The sequence below is a fragment of the Diorhabda sublineata genome, chromosome 2 (assembly GCF_026230105.1).
Source record: "Diorhabda sublineata isolate icDioSubl1.1 chromosome 2, icDioSubl1.1, whole genome shotgun sequence".
Lineage (NCBI taxonomy): Eukaryota > Metazoa > Arthropoda > Insecta > Coleoptera > Chrysomelidae > Diorhabda > Diorhabda sublineata.
The window spans coordinates 42540802-42561400 of record NC_079475.1 but is presented as its reverse complement, the minus strand read 5'-3'; the positions used below and the strand labels follow the sequence as shown (position 1 = coordinate 42561400).

The following is a 20599-nucleotide window of genomic DNA, read 5'->3' as shown; positions in this document are numbered from 1 at the left end:
TGGAAATCGTTTGTAAAAAATAAAAGTGAGTTAAACAGATACGGATTTTTCGTATAAATTTGATAAAAAATTGTCGTTACTTTTTTTATTCATTATAATTACGATTCGATATTTGATTTGACGTAAATGAACATGACGTCATCGCGTCTATGATCAGGATAGGACTAGGGAAAAGGAAGAATTTAACGTTCAGAAAAAAAGAAAACCATTGAAGTGGAAATTTTCCTTGCAATATGTTGGTCAAGAATCAAATCAACTCTAGCACAATTAACGTCACGTGACCTATTGTTATGGGAGTGTAGTTACTACTGAGTTTTGAGATATGGCAACACTGATGTGAATATGTCAAATCTGACATTGACATAATGAAGTTTTACATTTTTTAGCGGTAAACGTACTCAGAAAGTACTGTTATACGAGTGCTATTACAATTGTTTACAAATACTTGAAACATTAATCAATTAATAATAACAAATAGTTCAGTTCTAATTATTAGATTAGAGGAAGGGGAGAAATTATCATGTAGCATCATTTTGTATATATATAATGATTCTATTGGGAAATTGCGGTGTTGCTAAACCTAATTTTTCAGGTTTTTCAAGTTTTTTTCATAATTAAACATTTTTTTTTTCAGTTTTTCTCGTTTATGTTGATATCGAGGACGTTCAACTTGTCACAATAAAAAATATTATATTACGATGTTGATTGAAAATACGTTTATTTTCGTTAATAATATTTTCGAATGAATCCGGTCCTGTTTTCTATAGGTATAAGTAAACCGGTTTTATTTTTTCGTTAAACGTGTTTCATAAAATATATTTTTAGATTACAACAAACTATATTTACCTTTCTGGACTAAATATAAATACCGAATTGGAAGAAGTAGGTAGTGAAAAAAAAAAAAGACGTAGTATTAAAAAAACAAAAGAAATTTATTGGGATCAATAAAAAAGTTTCAACATACAATAGATTTTGTAATATTTCATGAAATTTAAGCTTTTTATATTTATCAAAAATATACATTTAACGGTTCATAAAAAATTAAAAAAAAAAATCAAAAAAAGTAAACGAAAAAAGATCCAAACGTTTATATAATAAGAAAAAGTCTACAATTTAGTGGGGTAATTTATGAATTCTTGCATAACTTATTATTAAATAGTCGTAGAAAAAATATAGTATATTACTCGATACATAATTACAAAAAATAAAATTATATGATGATGAAATCATTTTTTGCAGTGTAGGTGAAATGTAAAATAAATTACAGACTCCTTCTTAGCACGATTTTCTTTCTATTCTAATAATCGTGGGGGTTTTTCTCATTATTATTGACGGTTTAAACGAAACAGGTATTAGGAAACGACGTTCTAATTTATTCGAGTGATCTATATATGCCTTTTTACTGAAAAAAAGTGTCACAATATATCTAAAAGGTTTTCGAAAACCTACAGTTTATTACTTTTAAGTAGCAGAGCTGAGACACAAAAAACAGTAACATTTTTCTAATATCATTACAGCCACAGTCTATGGTTAAATCCACAAACAAAAATTACTGATTTAAACTGTCGTAAAACGTTTATAAAAATTACCGAATTAAATTTCTAATATAAGATTCGACGATTCTAAATATATAATCTGAAATAATTCTTTCATATATAAATAGTATTTTAAAACATTTTTAAATAACCTGCAAATAAAAATGACACATTTCAGTTTATACTACACGTAAAAATACGAACGCGAACGAGTCAACTCGAATGAGCATATTATTCCAGCGTTGCCACATATATTTCGTAATCTACAAATACAAGTCGATAATCGGGATTAAGTGCTGATGTCTGCGTAGATATTTTAATCGAATAACTATTAAAAGCATTTTATTATTATTATTATTATCGATCATGTGTTCGTTGTAGAATAATAATAATAATATTTTATAAAGAAACTGTATTATTATTCTGCGGTGTTATACTTTACGAGTAAATTTTAGTTCCTGAAAAAAATCATCAAGTGGCAACACTGTACGTAACGGAGCGGAAGGAGGTTTCGTGTAACGGCGCTTGCGTTCTCTATATAAGTGTTAAAAAAAATTTCGAAGTTACGTCAGTTTTGTTGTTATTGAAAGAATTATTAGTTACAACGCAGTAATACTAGAGTGGTTTGGATCTAGTCTTACGAATAAGATAATTTAATAAAATAAAAGGAAAAAATAAATACGATAACAACATTTCTACTGAACTTTTGATAAAACTATATAACTTAATAACAACATAGTGCCGGCTGAAAGAAGAGCTGCTACCGGAACCGTTACCACCCATGCAGAAATTATATTTCTGTAACAATAAGACGCATTTAATTGATTCGATACCCGTTGTTTGGAGTTTTTTTTTTTTATCTATTTACCTAAATAGACTCCAATCAACTCCCCTTTTCGACGAACTAAAATATCCGACAAAAACAACAGACCCAACTTTGCAATGCGTAGTAGAAATAGGTATGCCGATCTTACTAGCTAACAATACTGTGAACGCCGAACCGACTTCTATGGTAAATCCACTAAAAACATTTAAAAAATATTCACGAAGTTGCCTAACAGAATATATATTACGAGCAACGTTGCCATATATCTTCTAGATATAAATAATTGACGATTTGTTCCGATTGGAGAGATAGAAAGTGTAGTTATAGAACATGGACAGGGCCGGATTAAGATTTATAAGGCCCAGGATAAAATAATTCCCTTAAGGGATTTCGGAAAGCTGGAAAAAGAATTTTTAGTAAAATAAATTATTCCAAATGATTGGGCCTGGGGTTATAACCCCCCCAAGCCATTAGTTTAATCCGGCCCTAACCAGGGTGGATAATTTAAAAAAAAATAATAGTAAGATTAAACTCATTGGAATAGGAGAATATAATTAAAATAAAAGGAAAAGTAATTAAAGGGCGATTTGAGATCGGGACGTGGAGGAGGGTGAGTTTTTAAGGGTAAAAAACGGTTTATCTCGATTTCCGGCAAAATTACAAGTTATATGGAAAAAAATTAAATAGAAAAGTTGTAGGTTATAAAAAGATGTACAAATTTTGTATTTGTACTTTTTTCACATAACCTCAAAATTTATGTGGAATTTTAAAAAAATTTTTATTTTTATCTTTTGTTTCACCACGGTAGTGGTAATATTTATTTAAACCATCAGAAAGTAGAGATTTACAAAAAAACTCAAAAACTATTCCAAAAAAGCTGGAATTTTCGTTTTAAAATTAGGGTGCGTTTTCGATATTAAGTCAAAATAAGGGTGAACAGATAAATTTCAAATAAACTATCAACCTTTCGTCAAATTTCGTGAAAAAATATTTTTTTTTTTTTGAGTAAGAAAAGTAGGAAACCAAAAACTTGGTTTTTTAAAAATTCCACATGAATTTTGAGGTTATGCGAAAAAAGTGTGAATACAAAAGTTGTAGATCTTTTTATAACCTAAAACTTTTCTATTTGATTTTTTTCCATATAACCTGTAGTTTAACCATAAATCGAGATAAACAATTTTTTTACCCTTAAAAACTCACCCCTTACCCCTTCCCGACCTCAAATCGTCCGTAAACTTCTAAAATCTCCTACCCTGGTCTATTATTTATAATAATAACTGCGAAACACGTACAAATCCATCATTATAAGAAATTATTAATAAATTTCACTTTTTAACAAACTATTTTATAAATTTGGCAACATGGTTTCGTTATGACAAGTAGATACTTACGTCGATGGTGTGATTGTAGTCAAATCCTCTCCTATTGTTTCAATAACTCTCCTTCCCCACAACCAAAGACCCACAGAAATACCAAAACCACCATACAAAAGTATGAATAAGGGAGTTTCTGCTTTTTGTTGAACACTGCCTTCTGAATAGATTAACCATAGAGTTATTAACGGTCCGATAGCGTTACTTAAAATAACAAACGAAGTAGATTTACAATTATCATCGAATTGAATGATTATTACCTCACATCGTTACCCCCGTGCGCAAAACTACCGAACGTAGCTGTTAGGGCTTGTAAAAAACTAAACAATTTCGATACACTTTTATTTTCAACAAATAAATCGCCGTTTTTTTCAATATCACGAACTGGTATCGCTAAAAATTCGAAAAATAAAATTGTATCTTTGTTAAATTTAATATTTATCGTACCTTGATCACAGTGACCAGCGGAATTCCTATTTATAATCAACGGAACGCCGCTTGAGCTTGGAGATAAAGCGGGATTGACACTTGTCGTACTCTCTACTAGTTTAAGTTCCGTGGGTCTAACGTATTTGTGAACGTCTGTATCTTTCGTACCTGCTGTAAAAACCGGCTTATCGCTGGTTTGAACTGGAAATATATATTTAGCCGCCGTTATGCGGTTTTGATCGAGAGCTTGTAGTTCTGTATTTTCGGATATGACGGTTAATTGACGATCGAAGCAAGCGGAATTGCGATTCGGTTTACGATTCGGACTTCCTTCGGGCGAAGTATCTAACAAATAGAATTAATTCGTTAATGGGGTTACACACTTTAAATAATTTATTAAATTCTCCATGCTTACCCGAACTTTCTCCTATATTAAAATTAACTGCAGCTTTCTTATCTTCGATTTCCTTTTTTTTAATGATCCTTCGTTGCCAGGGTACTACGAACAACCATATAACTACCATGAAGAAAAGAGATATACTGACGCTTATGGTAGTAGCCATCCATAACGGGATGTTATCCATATGGAGTAGCTTAGGACCATCATGGATAATGGAAAAAAGATTTATGAGTATCGTGAAACTGTAAAATAGCGGTAATGACATTAGACCGGCTTCTAACGGATCCGGGCGGGATAATATGAATCTTTTTATTACCCACAACAAACAACAGGATGTAATACCGCTAAAAACTGGAGAGATAAACCAAGAACCAACTGAAAAATAAATTGTATTAATATATATATATATGTAAATTTTAAATGAAACGTGTATTTATTTTTGTTACATACCAATTTTTCCTAAAGTTTTCCATTGAACACCTTGGGTACCCCTTAAAATTACGCTATAGCCGACTGTAGCTCCTACAATACTGTGAGTTCCGGAAATGGGAAGCTTGAAAAATGTAGCGACTATCAACCAGATTGCGCTAGCAGTTAAGGCGCTTATCGAGCCCAACATCAGTTCTTTTTCAGCATCTTTGTACATATTCACGTCCAAAATACCTTTGCGCATCGTATCCGATACTTTATAACCTATAACATTTTAAAAAGTATTCCAAAATTAATAAACGATGATCTGGAAAACAAATTTGATATTAAATGAGTGGTCCCATAAGTACTGGATGACTTAAAGATTCAAATAGTTTGCATATGGTATTGATTTGAAGACATCATGTTGTTTAGTGATTGTTTACAGAAATCAATAGCGAAATTTTTCACTAAATATAAAACAGTAAAAGATATACCAAGACAAGCATCCTAGAAATCCATCAAATCAGGCGAAAACGCCGTAATTAGTGAAGAAAATCCACAAAGCGGTCTTAGATTATTGTCGACTGAAAATGCACGTTTTAAACGATAAAATTTTGGATTTTGATCCGAGAAATCGGTGTGCTACTTTTGCATGGGTTTGAATCACTTGTCGAAGTATTCTTTCTTCCGAAACGCGTGATTTTCAACCGCTTCTTCAAGTGTGCCAAACAAGGACTGTACGGAAGATCACTCTTAACAAATGCCATTTTCTTCGAAGGACTTCGTGTGCGTACAACTTTCGTTGGATACAACGCGAACAAATCTTTTTTACAGCAAAATGTTTATGCAAAATTATCTAAAAGTATTTATAAACAACACGTTTTGAGTACGTTCACCATTAAAAATGTCAATGTCAGATTTGACAGATTCACATCATCGTTGCCATATCTCAAAACTTAAGTAGCAGCCTCTCGTACTGCGTTTGTTAGATTATACCAGAGAAAAAAAGTTAGTGAAAACCATTTTGTCTTCAATTTATTGTAACGTTTCAGTTAAAGTTATTTCATAAAGATAACGCACCAGCTCATAAAACAGTTATTGTAATGGACAAAATTAATGAATCAAAATTTGATATTGCCAAAGCTAATTCCCTCGGATTATTATCTGTTTTCAAACTTGAAAAATGGACTGAGGTACTTGTAGGACCACCCTCGTACCAAGTGATGTTTACCGATTAATATAGCTCCCGAAATTTCGAAAATTGTAGCCAAACAACAAGCTTGAAATATTGTCAATACTTTCGATCCTACACTCGTTCCAAACGAATTTGCTACGTCGTTTGCCCCTATACCGAAAGCTGGAAAAAAAACCCAGTGAATTTCGGAACGAACATGAAAATTTTTCAAAACTCACCCAAAACAAACGCTATGAGAAAACCTAAAACAACAAGCCATATGTCATCTGAATTATATGGTTCCAACATAATTTGTATCTAGTGTTGAAAAAAATGCGAAATAAAATGTTTTGGAAGAGTGTATTAAAGAACAGCCATTTTGAAGAAAAGGAGTTTTGTGTTTGTTTAGGTATCTGAAACAGAAAATTATCGTTATTTCTAATCATTTAAATTTAATTAATTCAATGTATCGAATGGGTTATCTTTAAAACGTACGAAAACAAAATTAACTGTGTTTCCCCGTATCTAGGATAAAGTTACATTCGGCAACAATGCCAAATATTTTTGATGACGTTCGATATTATCTAATTTGTTATTTTACTGTGAGTAATCTCATAAAATATTTTTGGATGTAGAAAAAACTGCATTTAGCATGTTACTAGTTTCTCCAAACTTTAAAAAAATACTACATTCATTTCATTCATCCGGAGTTTCTACGTACAACTCAATAGATTTCAGCAATTCTGCGTTGAAAACTACACTTGGCAACCCCGCGACATAATTTTCTGTAATTAAGTCATGGAATTTGGTTTGTGATAACAGGGCATATATTCCGATTTAGTAACTTATTAAATTTCCCTAGATTCGGCGAAAAACTTATAACTTATAACACAGCAACAGTCATATGTTGCATTATCTACATTTGAATAAAGCTCCGTTTGGCAATAACGCAACCAATTTTGTTTTTGATTTTAATGAATGAAACCCGTTGAGGTTATTTGAGATACCTCCCATTGGTTACCACAATAAAATGATGTTTCTTTAAGAAAAAGCCCAAATATCTAACTTTCTATATCGTCAATCTGTTACTGTCAATCTACAAACTGAAAATAATCCAAAATCTGCAATTTCAACCCTTATTACTTATTTTAAATTATTCTACTCGATTTTTTTTTTAATTTGAAACAATAATTAGGAGAAATTGATTTTATTTTGTAAATTACGAAATTGTCCTAATAATAAGCGTCTGGTAGAGACAATCTTAAAATGTTCAAGCTCCAAATTCAACTCTAAATCGTATTTAATTTAATAAACGATATTTTAGCAAACAAATTTCCAAAAAATTGTGAAATTATGTTACAATATTCCTATCGATCTGTACCGGGTGATAACCCACGTGGAAAAAATCTACTCGTCTAAACAAAGATTCCAGCAAGCAATCTACTTCATGCACCTATAACTATTTTCTACAAATTTGTGCTATACAAAACGTCACATCTAATTGATATATTTACATTTTGGACGTTGGATTTTCCAGATTATTTCATAACGCCATGTTACAGAAAGTGCGGTTCACAAACTAATGTCCCGTGCGCAGAATCGTATCTTTTCAGCCGGTCGGGATCACGAAAAGGATTACATTGAGGATGGAAAAAGGACGGTAGGGGGGACAATAAATGGAAAATTCTATACCTGTTGGTTGAGAAGAGGGAATATAACCGATTTTTTTAGCCAAAGGCGTACATTAAACAAGTTAGTTCGAAAAATATTGAAAGTTTATAGATAAAATAATTTAATGCTACGCAAATATTTTTTGCGTGTAAAAATAAAACAATCGTATACGCTAGGTATGCATTAAATTATGTTTTATGAGATTGGCCTACAATCAACCCTCGTGTTCGTATGGAAACCGCGATCTGAAGTATATTTCATATCCCTTGAAATCTGCACGTCACTGATCAATAACCATATAATTTTTTTTTCTACGGGAATAATTCACGAAATTATGAATATTATTTATCAATGAAAATAAGTCTTCTACTGTTAATAAATATCTTTTTTTTTTGTATTACATCTCAATTTATTTATGATTTCCGTTTCTAATGATTTAATATATAAAAAAAGCAGATATGAAAGCCTAGATTTTCATTAAAAAAAAAAATAAATAATGGCACCCATACTACAGATAAGTTTGACAGTTGACAGCGAAATTTTCCAACTAATCCTGAAATTTACTAACCTCATAGCTTATCCTCAAATCGTGTTTATTCGTAATATAATAATAATACAATAATAATTTCGCATGCTCTGATTTTTTTGTGTTATAAATGATTTTTCTATAAAAATCTTTATAATATTTTGTAAATATGTTTGCAGCAAGTGACGTAAGAAACTTTAATACCATAACTTATAGTGACAATGTCTAAAATAAAACGAAAAATAACAGTTAATTTAAGCACTAAAGGTAAAGGGAGCATTCCCAAAACTCGTCCTAGTGTTTTCGAAAGACTCGGTACCAAAGCCACGAATACAGGTAAGATTTCAGATTTCTATATGATATTATCGGTATAAATTTCAAATATTTAATGTTGAAATAACAAATTTTGTTCGTTTTCGATATATAACTATTGCTTTAGAATTGTGAATAAAGTTACAAATTTTCATTTAATAATAGTTATTTTGCATTTGTATCAACGATATATTTATTGATAGGGAAAGAATATTGTCACCATTGGGCTCAAAGTGGTTCATGTCCTTATGGCAAAGGTTGTAAATATTCAAGTACTCATACCCTTATAAGCCCTTCTAAACAAAGGGCCGCTAAAACCCAAAGGCGTCATATAAAAGATGGTCATAAGAGAGTACAACAAGAAGAATGGGATCAGTGGGATCCTGAGGAATTGGAAGATGCAGATCCTGACGATTTAGAGAGAAAGAGACAAGAATTACAGAGAGAACTCGAACTACAAATGAAAATGGAAAGTAAAGCCAAGAAAAAAGATAAAAAGGTAAAATTGTTTTAAATGTATTCTAGGTATTTAAAGTGTTTAGAATTTTTTAGAAAGAAAGTAGTCAAAGTAGCGAGACTTCTAGTTCTACCACAGATTCTACTACTTCAAGCGATGATTCTAGTTCGTCTAGTACAAGTTCTGCAGATGCGAAGAAAAGAAAATTGAAGAAAACCAAAACTAAGAGGTCCAGTTCTACTTCGTCTGAAGAACGGGGAAGGATTAAACACAAATCTAAGACTAAGAGATCTTCAAAATCATTAATAAGGGAAAAGGGAAAAAAAGGTAATGAAAATTTATTTATTTAATGTAGGTATTAAAAGGTGCGGTGCAAGTGAAATATTTATTGCATTGAGTGATTAATAGAATTATGTATTTTCAGTAAGTAGCAAAGCGGTCAAAACCAAATCCGTCTCGCCGACGAGACAAAGAAAAAAATCCGAAACACCCCCGATAAAATCTAAAGCGTCGGTTACAAAAAAATTGAGTTCCGAAAAATCTCCACGACCCCAAAGTCGATCGAGCAACAAAGAAAAACACCGCACGCCTTCACCTAAACCGAAAGACAAAGAACGCGAAAAAGAACGTGAAAGAGAAAGAGAACGCGAACGGGAAAAAGAAAGAGAAAAAGAACGCGAACGAGAAAAGGAAAAAGAGAGAGAAAGAGAAAAGGAAAAGGAACGAGAGCGCGCCAAAGAACGAGCAAAGGAAAGAGAACGAGAAAAAGAGAAGGAACATAAAAAGAAGGAATCGAATAGATCGCCGAAAAGGGATAATAGATCCGGAAAGGACGTACGTAATAAGAGAGATACACCGGATCCGGTACATACCAAGGAAAGGAAACCATCACCGGGTAGAGGAAAAGGAAATATCAGAAAGGATCACAAGAGTCCTCTTAAGGATGATAGAAGAAGCGATAGGAGAGATGATAGAGATAGGTAAAACAGAGACAAAATTATTATCTTACAAACTCTTATTATTATTATTAATTTTTTTAATTGTAGATCTAGAGGTAAAGACGCTCGATTATCAGATAGAAGCTTGACTCGTAAAGACATCAAACACGATTCTAGAGATAGGGATAGAGAGCGCGACAGAGAAAAAGAAAGACGTTTAGCGAGAGAAAGAGAAGAAGCCAGAGAAAAAGAACGAGAAGAAGCGTTGGCTAGATGTCAAGAGAGACAGAGAGAACGTGAACGTTTAAAAAAGGAGGAGGAACAAAGAAGGAGAGATAGGACGAGAAGAGAAGATAGGGGATTGGATAAACCGTCAGGTATATAATTTTATTTATTCGTTATTGTTATAATAAATAAATAAATAAATAAATTTTTGTCAGGCGATCGTGTCGAACGTCTCCTTCCTCCTTTGGAAGAACGCGTACCGCCATCTCGAAAAGGTCATTCGAGCGAAAGGGGGGATCGAGATAGAGGTAGGGGGGATGGTCGCGGACGTGATCGTACCCCAGATCGATCGTTAACGCGCAAATCTCCCGATAGACGCGGAGGAAACGATATGAATAAAGATCGATCGTACGATAGAGGCCACGAAAGGGATTACGTTTCGGTGCACAGAGACAAAGATTACGACAGTCCTTACGATCGAGGTCGTCAACACGACGATAGACGATACCTCGACGTAGACGTAGATCATTACGACGACAGAATGTACGGAAACAGTTTGGAAGATAGAAGAAGCCGGAGAGATATGTGGGACGATATGGCGGACGTCGAAATGGATCATAGATTGAGATACGGAGGACAGAGAGACGATTTGAAATCGAACAGAGCCGGTGATTGGATCGATCATCAACATTCTGATTATCCAGAACACGATTGGGATAGAAATAATCGACGAGCTTTGAACCCCGATTGGGATACCAGAGATAATTGGGATAGTCATAAACAGGTCGCCGCCGGTGGATGTCTGGAAGAAGAATGGAGGCACTATAATAGATCCATGGAAGCTTGGAATAATGAAGATAGGCGCAGATGGCAGCAGCAGGATTGGAGGGAACGCTCTAGACCCAGAAGTGCCGCGTCGCATCATCATGTAGAAACTATGAGCGGTAAATAATATATTTCAATGTTTATAGTTTTCCTCACTTTTTTTTTTTTTTTTTTTAATTTATAGTTCCACCATCCGAAGATTCTAATTTAGAATCGAACCGTAAAAAGGAAGTATCGGTCGTAGTGGCGCAATCCACGGAAGAATCGTCGCAAGTTAAATTGGATATTGTCGCCGGCGAAGAAGATGCCAATAGATCGACACCCGCGTCTCAAAAACGTCCAATAGATGAATCTTTAGATAGTCCCGGAAGTTCGAAAAAACTTTGCGTCAAATCCGATATAATGCAACCAGCTTTGGAAGACGATCTCAGCGAAATAAGCGACGACGCTGACGATATTTTGAATAGAGACGAAGTAAATTTTTTATTACCGAATATTTTGATAACCCCAATAATCCCTCTTTTACATTTAGGACATACCCGAAACTAATATAGAAGAATCTACTGAAACGCAAGGAACGTCCGAACCTAGCGGTCCGAATGCAGCTACAACGACGGAACAAACTTCCGTAGCTTCACAAAAATCGTCACAAACTCCTCCGGGCGAACAATCTCGTCCGCAATCACCTGCAACCGCCGCAGCTACTAATAATAAAGGAGGATCGATCGACGATGATCACATGGAATTAGATTTCGAAGAAATATCAGAAGATGAATTGGAAGAAGAATCGAAGATGAAAGGTTTAGTCGATGCTTTGGGCGTCGATTGGTCTAGTTTGGTAGCCGAATCGAAACCTAGAACTAAACCGAGTAGTAGCGCCAAAATTAAATGGGAAGCTCATAACGTTTTAGTCAACTTGGGGGTTTCCGTACAGTTGGCAGGTAATCAATAAAATTTCTTTAATCCGTCGGTGATATTTATACAATGAAACGCTCACAATTACATAGTCTGAAGCGCGTTTCTTTAACTAAGTTATCATCTTCAGAGACTGAATGTAAAACCGCAAGATCGGCACGCCGGTAAATAATAAACTTACATCAAAGGAAATTAAAAATTCCCCATAATCAATATCATTTTGATAAAACAATTTTTTAGGCGAAGATTTAGTAAAGTTGATCCTGAAAGAACACGCCGACGCAAAAATGGCTCATCAAAATAAAGAAGTCGTAAAATCGGAGATGGTAAATGTTAAGGTAAAAATAGAACCTGATGAATCGATTACGAACGGCGTAGAGGCGAATGTTAAGATTGAAAATCCGGAAGTGAAAATTGAGCCTACAAATATGGAGGATATTAACGTCCCCGAATCTCTGGCGGCCATTCAAGTAGCCGATAGGTTGGTTGAAATTGCACAATATTTTTATTCGTTTTATTAATTGTGAGATGTACAAGTATAATTTGAAAACAAAAATGGACAAGTCTCGTTCGAATTTAGTTTATTTTTTATAATGATTCGCATTATAAACTTTTTATTTTAGATTATTTCGAAAACCTAATCTTTTCAATATGTTGTCAAGTACCATCGCAGGGTCTTCTCAATAATCGACTGTCAACCAGAGAAGGCGCGGTTTTCCTCTCAGTCGCCGTCCTCCAGGAACTGTATCGATCAGAAGGTATCCTAGCCCCTCGGTTGTACGCCACCAAATCTGGTTCGTCGTTCATCTGTCTCAGCTTAGTATTCCCCCACCCAAACATCTTCAGCAGGATCTTATGTTCCCAGCAGTTCAAAATCCGCTCACTTAACGTCGTCATAGTTCCTCGTCCCGTATCCGTAAGTGACTACGGGACGGATTATCGTCTTGTAGTAAGCTTTGACCTTGAGCGCTATTTGGACTTCCCAGCAACTCTTGTTGTCACGTCATTATCCTCAGTTATCAAAGTCCCTAGATATTTGAATTTGTGGCACACTGGGAAACGATGGTCCCCGATTTGGAAGGTCGGGGTTCTCATCGAGATTCTCATCTAATTGATTTTCCGTTTATTTATTGCTTCAGCTAGTTGAAAGAGCCGAAATAGTTCGTAACGTGATGTCGACATCATCCTCATAGGCGACGTGCACGGATCCAATTTGTATCTGATTTATTATTGAAACGACATTGTTATTTTTATTTTAGGGAAAGATCGGCGATCCGGAAGAGTCTCTTTACTAATGTCGGACCTCATAGGAGAGCGTTAGCAGCTAGAAGGGATTTAACAATCAGGAGACATTTGTGTAATTTACCGATCACCGATAAGCACGTAGAAGTACCTAAAAGATACGATCCAGATTTATTTCAATTGGCTTCGCAATTATTAGAAAGAAGTTTGTAATTTATATTAAAATAATAAACCGATGTAACATTTATTTAAACCTGAAATTTGTATTTAAAATATAGAACACTCCAGGATAGTTGTTAACTGCATAATCATATAGGAAGAGATCGAGTTATAAGGAAAAAGAGAAGCCTCGTTGTAATGATATTCAAGTCACTTTGGTTTGGGGGGTAATTGGCGACAAAATAAAATGTAAACAACAAATTTAATTAAAAAAAATTTATTACAGAAAATAAAGAGTACGATAAAATTTTCTTTGTTTACAAAAATGTGATTATAATTCAAAAGTACCTACATCAATTTTATTTTAAACATGCAAATAAATTCGATACCAATAAAACGTAATATCTAATATACAAGGTAATTCCAAAAATAAAATGTTGTTATGTAACAATTAACGACATCACCCTGTACATATAAATGACGTTTTTATTTATTCAATATTGTGAAGTTACCCCGTAGTATTTAAATTATTGAAACGTAATATAAATAAATGCTCCTTATGTGTTACAACATTTACAAACATCAAAAATAATTTTGTTGTATAAAGATAACGAACAAAAAATTTGTATAAAGTTTCTTTGGCGTAATCCCAACTAATTTACTTACGTGCAAGGAATACAAATATATAAAAAGTTGTTGTTTTAAATATGGATGGAAATTTTAAAGGTTTCGTAGTAAAAAAACTATACTCGTCTTTCTGGGATGGAAAAGACATCTAATACCCTGACAGAATTATGGCACCCCATAGATCTATACACACTATATATGTCTTAATTCCGATTACAAAATTATGACAGACACTGTGCAAAATATAGAAAAGTTTACATTATAGAGTATATCAACATCATTTACAACTAATAAAACACTTCTTTATTGAAGAAATAGTTTTCATAAACAAATTTTTGATACACCCTATATAGCAAAAAAAATGATATGTTTTGAAATTTTAAAACCTAACCGACTTTATAAACTCCGTTATAAAGCGATGTTTATCTGTTTGGATTGAGCTTTTTTCAATTGCCACCTTTGAATTGGAGGAATCGTAAATAGAATTAATCCACTTATTCCAATTGCCACACCTGCAAGTACAAATCCGGGATTGTAAGAAGCCGTCAAGTCAAAAAGGCTTCCTGAAATTAAAAAAAAATATATGTATATAGATCTTTTCGTCATAATTTTTCAAATTTTTACTGATAAAAATAGTATAGCTGAAAACGTCGTTTAGATAACATTATTTAAATATTTGAAAGTAGATAATGTTTGACGTACAATTACCATACGAAATAAGTTCCGACATACTATTTCGTTAATAATCGATTACGATAATCGATAAATAAATTAAGCTGATTATTTGATTATTTTCAGTATATATTAATATTACAAGTGCAATTAGGTTTAATTGAATTTAAATTACGTAATAATAGTCATTATTACATTTTTAAAAATAATATGAATCGAATATAATATCGATTCGTCGACAAATCAGCGCCACGGATTCATTCGAATATGTCATTCGTCCCTCCAAGTAAAGCTAACCTAATTTTCATCGAGAACGCCAAGCAAATACGCATTATACAGTGTTTTTATTCTAAATTCGTGTGCAATCGATGTAAGAAATTGAAATATATAATTTTATTTCTGATACATGTTGAACTGAAGTATTTTCGATTAGTAAAATAAACTCATCCGTTTTATCGTATCTTCTCATGAGTAAGTCTTTTTGACTAGAAAATTATTCAACTTTTTCGATAAGAAAACTATCGCTGATGCCGTATATGTCTGATCCTACAATTATCGCGAGGGTACAAAAGTACCTAGAACGAAACACTGATAAAACTTACGTTGATATAAACGAAATAGCTGACGAACTGCAATCTCAATATAGAGAATACGCAAAACGAAAGCGAAGCGCTTTCAGAGCCTCAGTTAAAAAAGCTTATACTATTGTTTTAGCTCGTTACGGACTCGATTCGGATAATACACCCGGAAACAGTGACGAGAGTAGCATCGATTTAAACGACTATACTCCCGAAAACGATTCCATGAACAATCAATTGGTAAGTAGGTAAAAATCGAATTTGTATTAAATAATTTTTAATAATAGCAATTTAATGGTTAAGAATTTTCTTCTTATTAGGTCGATCTCTACAAAAAACCCGCACCAATTAAAAATATGGATGAAAATGAACTTATAGATATAAGTAGTGATGATGAAACAGAGGCACCTCCGTCATCCGTACCAACTCACATAAGCAAAGACGTTAGAGTACATTCTATAAATGTAGATAAAAATGGTATACAACCGATACATGAAAATGAGAAAAATAAGAAACGCAAAAACAGTTACGCCACCATAACAAACGTAATTGGTCAACAACAGAATAAGAAAAGGAAGTACGTATCTTCTGCTAACGAACTTAGAGATGGAGAGATAAATTTTTCCCATGTCGGAGGTTTGGAAAAGACACTCGAAGAAGTAGCAAAATTATTATTGCACATTAACCATCCAGAAATATATAGAACTATAGGAATAACACCTCCAAGGGGTTTTCTGTTACACGGACCTCCTGGTTGTGGTAAAACTTTATTAGCTCATGCTATAGCTGGAGAATTAAACATACAGTTGTTCAAGGTAACTGCTCCAGAGTTAGTTGCTGGAGTTTCGGGTAAGAATTACGTATTTAATTTTATACATAGTTAATTTTTCGTTTTGGCAGGTGAAAGCGAACAAAGAATCAGGAATCTATTTCAAAGGGCTTTTATAAATTCTCCGTGCATATTATTTATAGACGAAATAGATGCCATTACACAAAGTAGACAAAATGCGCAAAAAGATATGGAAAAAAGAATGGTGGCACAACTATTAAGTTGCCTGGATGGTAAGTATACAGTTAAACTATCCAAATTGTTATTAAAACGTTATTTTCAGAATTGAATAAATCAGAACAAGGCAGTAGAGTTCTTGTAATAGGAGCTACAAATAGACCTGAATCGATCGATCCAGCGTTAAGAAGATCTGGTCGTTTCGATAGAGAAATTTGCTTGGGAATTCCAAATAAAGAAAGCCGCATCTCGATATTGAAAATTGTTACTAGAAAGTTGAAACTCGAATCAAACTTCGATTTTGAACTTCTCTCTTCATTAACACCCGGATATGTTGGAGCTGATTTATTGGCATTAACAAGGGAAGCAGCTATGGTTGCAGTTGATAGGATGATAAGAGAAATGAAAGAAATCGAGAAAAAGGTTCAACGGTAAATACCTTATAGAAATAATTATTCATAAATTTTATTTGTAGATAGAGGAAGAAGAAGAAAACGAACCCGTTATAGTGAAAGCTGGGAAAACTGTAGAAAAAGATCCAATCGTAGTTACAGCTACATCTCCTCCTCCTATTTCGAATGTAGAAAATGAAGAAAAAGAGGATCCAGATATAATAGTCGATGACACGCCCGAAAAACCGGCATCAGCACCTACCGCCCCTTCAGATAATCTGTCAGAACCTATAATTCTCATAGATGACGAAAATCAAACTAAACCCACGACAACAAAGAAATTAGGAATAACTCAAAATATAAGCGCTCTGGATGAAATATTATTCTGGTTACATGATCAGTTACCTCTATCGGACGAAGAATTGGAATCACTTAGAGTCACCATACAAGACTTTAAAGCCGCCTTAAAATCAGTCCAACCTTCGGCAAAGAGGGAAGGATTTGTTACTGTACCGGACACAACTTGGGATGACGTCGGATCGCTAAACACCATCAGAGAAGAATTGCAATTATCGATAGTGGTAAGTCGAATCAAACTTTATAGATAAAGGAAAGGAATAAATAATTTGAGTAAATTTTTCCGTAGGCTCCGGTACGTCATTCGAAACAGTTCGAATCGTTGGGTATAACAGTTCCGGCGGGCGTATTATTATTCGGTCCACCGGGATGTGGTAAAACTCTTTTGGCTAAAGCGATAGCCAACGAAGCAGCCATAAATTTCATAAGCGTCAAAGGACCCGAATTACTCAACATGTACGTTGGTGAAAGCGAAAGAGCGGTAAGAGTCTGTTTCGAAAGAGCGAGAAACAGCGCGCCGTGCGTCATATTTTTCGACGAATTAGACGCTTTATGTCCGAAAAGAAGCCATTCGGACAACAGCGGTACATCGAGAGTGGTAAATCAACTGCTAACGGAAATGGACGGTATATCGGGAAGGAAAGGAGTGTTCCTATTGGCGGCGACAAATCGAGTAGATATAATAGATCCGGCCGTATTAAGACCGGGTAGATTAGATAAAGTTCTGTACGTTGGGCTACCGAACGCGGCGGATAGAGCGGATATTTTGAAAGCGATTACGAAAAATGGTAGTAACAAAACAAAATAATCGTTATATTCGATTTAATATAATTCGATTTTCGAATTTCAGGTACATCTCCCCTTTTAGCGTCGGACGTGTCCCTGTTGGATATAGCGGAACGTAAAGAATGCGAAGGATTTACAGGAGCCGATCTAGCAGCTTTGGTACGCGAGGCCAGCGTCGCCGCTTTGAAAGATTTATTGTGTTTAACGCAACAAGTGGACCGGGAAGGTCCGTTGGCGGTGACTTTGGATCATTTCAACAAAGCGTTTAGGAAAATTAGAGGATCGGTAAGCGAGAAAGATAGAAATTACTATGAAAGTATGCGAAGGACTTTTTCTTCGGATAGGAAGGATAGTGAAGTCGAAGAAATGGAATTATCCTAAGTTATAAATTTTTCATTTTATATTTTTTAAGATTTTCATTGTATACAATATTATGCGGTGGTAATATAATGATATTGTTGTTTTAAATTCGATAATAAAAGTTTATTTTAAAATCTCTTACAATCAATCAGTGACGTTTTAATCGAATTGTTTTAAATTAATTTTCAACTTTTCGCCAAATTATTTGTTTATTATTTAGAAATGATTGTTAGGTTATTCAATCGAATTATCAACAAAATGTACCTATTTTTTTGAAATATAATAACTTTAGGTGAAATTTTTGTTTTATTTTACCCTTTACCAAATCTACCAAACAAACCTACAAATAATAGACTAAATCCCTAACGAACGCCACTGCTTTTAAATTTGCCACTAAAGGCGCTGTTATAATACAAACGTATGTCTTTTATTAATAAACTCACAATTTGACGTTTGATACATTCGCCGTAAAGTTTCCAACAAACAGTTAAATTAGCTACTGTATGATAGATGGCGGTAAAAATTTTCGCCATATTTAGTCCAACTTAATTTAATTTTAATAGTTAATCTTTAATTGAATCTATGATTGAAATAATAATGATTGAAGGATGATGTGTAAATAAATGATTGAGAAATGTTTTTTTCTGCAATAATTAGCGATAATTATGAAATAACATTAATATTTTTGCACAACGCGATTGGGTAATTATAAATTGACGTAATCAATAAAAATGAGGTATTAACGAGCTGTAATAAATTTAATTATAAAAGCCATTTTAATTATGCCGGTGAAAATAAAACCGATTCTTATTTTACAACAGTTGCCATAACTGCCAACTAAATTATTGGCAATAAAAAAGAATTGCAAAAATGGTTTGTGTAACTGCATTGTGGTCGATATTTTATTGGCAATAACCGGTAATTTATTTTTATGCAAGTGCATTAATTAATCGAGCATTTATTTATTCAAAATCGTATCATTTTAAATAATTAACCTAAAAATTTTTTGGCAACATAAATCGAGGTAACTCGTTTTAAATTTTAGGGAAAATAATTTGGTTTTATGTCGAAACAATATACAGAGTGTTAATTTCGACAAATTCATCATATTATTTGTCGTTTAAGAAAAAAATCGTTATTTCATCTATAACACAATTTAAGGTAGCGCATTTTCAATTAGAAGAATAACGCTAATTTTGATATCAAAACAATATACGGAGTGTTAATTTTTCAGTTAATTCATACTTAAAGAAATTTGTTTTCGTACCAACTCATTAATTTTTATATTTGATCCAAAAATAATTCATTAGTTTGTGTATTACACATTTAAAGGTAACGCAATTTGATTTTTATGAAAACAGAATTGTAATATTTGATATTAGAAAAATATACGGAGTGTTTATTTACGCAAAATAATCAATATATTCCCCTTTTTTTTAGTCTCACAGCACATGTAAAATTTCTTGCTGTATAAAAAATAGTTTCTATAGAAATGTGCAATTTTATGAAGACATGTCATTTTTGATACCAGAATAATATACGCAAAATATTCACAATTTACGATTTTTTTTATTAATTTCAATTTAAACTTAAATTTTCCTGCTGCGTCAAATAGGTTACTTTGAATAATAAAGGTTGCGCATTTTGAATTTTTACGCCGAAATAGAATACTGTATACTCGTTTTCTTTTCAAAATATTGAAATTTTGACAGTTTTTTGGAAATAATACATCGAATTTCATGTAATACCAAAAAAAAATTCATCGGTTTCTGTATATATAAAATAATTAAAGGGTACCGCATTTCACGAATTGTTCATCATATTATCTGTTGTATAAAAAAATCGTGAGTTCATCTATAACACAATTAAAGGTAGCGCATTGTCAATTAGAAAAATAACGTTAGATAAGTTTCTTTGAAAATAAAGGTTACGCGTTTTGAATTCTTTTAATATACAGTATACTCGTTTTTTTCAAAATATTGAAATTTTTCATGTTTTTGGAAAGAATTCATCTAATTTTATGTTAAACCAAAAAAAATTCATCGGTTTCTGTATTAAAATAATTAAAGGGTACCGCATTTCACGAATTGTTCGTCATATTCTCGAGAATTAATCTATAACACAATTAAAGGTAGCGCATTTATCAATTAGGAGAATCATGTTAATTAATTTTCTTTAAAAAAAAAGGTTACGAATTTTGAATTTTTACGCCGAAATAATAGTTTACTCGTTTTTTTCAAAATATTGAAATTTTGTTTGTTTTTTGGAAAGAATTCATCTAATTTTATGTTAAACCAAAAAAAATTCATCGGTTTCTGTATTAAAATAATTAAAGGGTACCGCATTTCACGAATTGTTCGTCATATTCTCGAGAATTCATCTATAACACAATTAAAGGTAGCG

The 20599-nt window shown here is 33.0% G+C and overlaps 4 protein-coding genes across 10 annotated transcripts in view; 2 read left to right on the top strand and 2 right to left on the bottom strand.

Annotated features, from left to right (window-relative positions):
* Window positions 1-911: 911 nt before the first annotated feature.
* Window positions 912-7743, bottom strand: LOC130440770 (sodium-dependent phosphate transporter 1-A). Of its 2 annotated transcripts, XM_056774092.1 has the most exons (10): window positions 7663-7743; window positions 6388-6561; window positions 6206-6331; window positions 5014-5256; window positions 4579-4938; window positions 4182-4508; window positions 3995-4127; window positions 3753-3938; window positions 2404-2556; window positions 912-2333 (listed from the first exon to the last, which is right to left on the bottom strand). In XM_056774092.1, the coding sequence occupies exons 2-10, from the start codon at window positions 6455-6457 to the stop codon at window positions 2231-2233; spliced, it is 1701 nt and encodes a 566-aa protein (XP_056630070.1). In that variant the 5' UTR covers window positions 6458-6561; window positions 7663-7743; the 3' UTR covers window positions 912-2230. The 2 variants fall into 2 exon arrangements, with proteins under 2 accessions (XP_056630070.1, XP_056630071.1); XM_056774093.1 differs by lacking the exons at window positions 6206-6331; window positions 6388-6561; window positions 7663-7743 and adding exons at window positions 5469-5547; window positions 5612-5855.
* A 586-nt stretch (window positions 7744-8329) lies between these two features.
* LOC130440752 (fl(2)d-associated complex component-like) lies at window positions 8330-13564 on the top strand. The gene is made up of 10 exons (XM_056774068.1): window positions 8330-8681; window positions 8861-9156; window positions 9210-9441; window positions 9539-10094; window positions 10161-10429; window positions 10493-11221; window positions 11287-11576; window positions 11635-12043; window positions 12258-12498; window positions 13277-13564. Exons 1-10 carry the CDS (start codon window positions 8567-8569, stop codon window positions 13470-13472), a joined length of 3333 nt encoding a protein of 1110 aa, XP_056630046.1. The 5' UTR covers window positions 8330-8566; the 3' UTR covers window positions 13473-13564.
* A 112-nt stretch (window positions 13565-13676) lies between these two features.
* LOC130440756 (monocarboxylate transporter 12) overlaps window positions 13677-20599 on the bottom strand; it is a 45611-nt gene continuing 38688 nt past the window's right edge. For all 4 annotated transcript variants that reach the window (XM_056774076.1, XM_056774073.1, XM_056774075.1 and 1 more), the window contains exon 9: window positions 13677-14608. In XM_056774076.1, the coding sequence (XP_056630054.1) occupies window positions 14454-14608 (155 nt within the window). In that variant the 3' untranslated portion in view covers window positions 13677-14453. The remainder of the gene's footprint in view (window positions 14609-20599) is intronic.
* On the top strand, window positions 14970-18686 carry LOC130440753 (nuclear valosin-containing protein-like). 3 transcript variants are annotated; one of them, XM_056774069.1, is made up of 8 exons: window positions 14970-15087; window positions 15432-15535; window positions 15616-16144; window positions 16196-16357; window positions 16408-16724; window positions 16777-17274; window positions 17340-17838; window positions 17901-18686. In XM_056774069.1, the coding sequence occupies exons 1-8, from the start codon at window positions 14985-14987 to the stop codon at window positions 18215-18217; spliced, it is 2529 nt and encodes an 842-aa protein (XP_056630047.1). In that variant the 5' UTR covers window positions 14970-14984; the 3' UTR covers window positions 18218-18686. The 3 variants fall into 3 exon arrangements, with proteins under 3 accessions (XP_056630047.1, XP_056630048.1, XP_056630049.1); XM_056774070.1 differs by having other exon boundaries at window positions 14992-15188; window positions 17901-18685; XM_056774071.1 differs by lacking the exon at window positions 14970-15087 and having other exon boundaries at window positions 15226-15535.